The 1,655-nt window shown below is 45.3% G+C and overlaps 1 protein-coding gene across 8 annotated transcripts in view; it reads left to right on the plus strand.

Annotated features, from left to right (window-relative positions):
* The window catches only part of rimbp2a (RIMS binding protein 2a), an 84,685-nt gene that overhangs the window by 60,461 nt on the left and 22,569 nt on the right, over positions 1 to 1,655 (plus strand). For all 8 annotated transcript variants that reach the window (XM_014003915.1, XM_014003917.1, XM_014003911.1 and 5 more), the window contains one exon: positions 747 to 904. In XM_014003915.1, the coding sequence (XP_013859369.1) occupies positions 747 to 904 (158 nt within the window). The remainder of the gene's footprint in view (positions 1 to 746; positions 905 to 1,655) is intronic.

A 1,655-nucleotide genomic window follows, 5' to 3' on the forward strand; every position in this document is an offset into this window, starting at 1 on the left:
CCATGTGTCGAGGTGAGGCCGACTATTTCTAGCCAGAACCTCTCAGCCTCACACACGAGCACCGGCTCCTTCCCCACCAGAGAGGTGACGTTCCATGTCCCAAGAGCCAGCTTCTGCAGCCGAGGGTCAGATGTCCGGGTCCCCTCCTTCCCTCCACCCGGCCCCTTTGGCCCCTCCTACAGGTGGTGAGCCCGTCGGAAGGGGGACCGACCCACGTCTCCTCTTCGGGCTGAGCCCGGCCGGGCTCCGTGGGTGAAAGCCCGGCCACCAGGCGCTCGCCATCGTGCCCCACCTCCAGGCCTGGCTCCAGAGGGGGGCCCCGGTGACCCGCGTCCGGGCGAGGGAACGCCAGATCCAATGTTTGTATTCATCATAAGGGGTCTTCTGACCCTTTTGTGCCTAATGACATTACTCACAAACCACAAGAACCCTGCAATGCAGAGGATCCATGCTGAAATAAAGATTTCCTCAAGGAATTCAGTTGTTTGCACTCATAGAATAAAGATGTTTTTATGTCGAATTTCCTGCCTTTTCCTAACGTGTTTAATCCCCATGAGTGCTGTTTAAGGATATATATGTATTGCAAACGGGAAGTGCAGATGGAGATGCAGAAGCTTTTTTGCCATGAATGGTCTTAACTGCGTCATTGCTTAAAGAGGCAATCAATGGGTGTGGAATGAGCAGCAAATGGATGCATGAGGAATGACAGCTGCTCTTTATGTGATATTTACTTCAATGTTTCCCAGGTGATGAGAGTGCAGCAAACACTCCGCCACTGATCTCCCGGTTTTTGCCCCGCCCCACGCAGACTGGAGACGGCGAGCCACCAGAACCGCTGTCTGTTAAACATAGCACCGTGACAACGGACCGCTCCCGCAGCCCTCGAAMGCCTTCCCCATCAGAGGTGCGTCTGTGCGACACAACACCAGCAGCACACACACCACATTCATCGTTAAACCTGTATATTTATGCAAAATATAAATGCTGTCAAGGTAATTGTACCAGTTCACTAATATTGAAGATAGTAGCTCTTTGAATAATTTTAGTTTGAAAAGATAGTTGATTTTAGACTTCATATTTCCGATAAACTTACAGTTTGAGTGCGGCCAAGACTAGCGACAAGTGGTTCATACGAAGGCATTTTTGTAAACCTTTACACTGCCATGAATTTCACATTACATGGTTATTTCAGCAGAAATATTATGACATTCCTATCAGAAGTGCCCCAGGCTGAATGGGAATTGCTTCACTTAGCTGCTTTTTGTGCTTGCAAATATTCATAGCATTTTATCTAGATAACCACGTAATTGACTGTGGTGTTAAGGTTTATAAAATTGGGTTCGAATGAACTGCTTTCAGTGTTTGGAGATAGGAGTTGTTTTAAGACATAATGGATCCACTTTGGCTAATTCAGAATAGCCATCATACCTGGTCTATCTGGTCAGAACCAAACTACACTTTTCCTTGTTGGAAGTTTTTTAAATTGCTGTCTACAACGTAAAATATTCATTGTTCATAGCTTTTTAATAGAATACCACTACAAAAGATCTGATCACTTTAGAGTTTTGCATTAGCTGAGTTATAGCTTCAAACTTTAGTTTAGTTTTAGTTTAATAGTTTATTCATTTCAATTAAAAACAAAAACTTCAAAACAA

The sequence above is a fragment of the Austrofundulus limnaeus genome, unplaced genomic scaffold, assembly GCF_001266775.1.
Source record: "Austrofundulus limnaeus strain Quisiro unplaced genomic scaffold, Austrofundulus_limnaeus-1.0 Scaffold20, whole genome shotgun sequence".
Classification (NCBI taxonomy): Eukaryota; Metazoa; Chordata; class Actinopteri; order Cyprinodontiformes; family Rivulidae; genus Austrofundulus; species Austrofundulus limnaeus.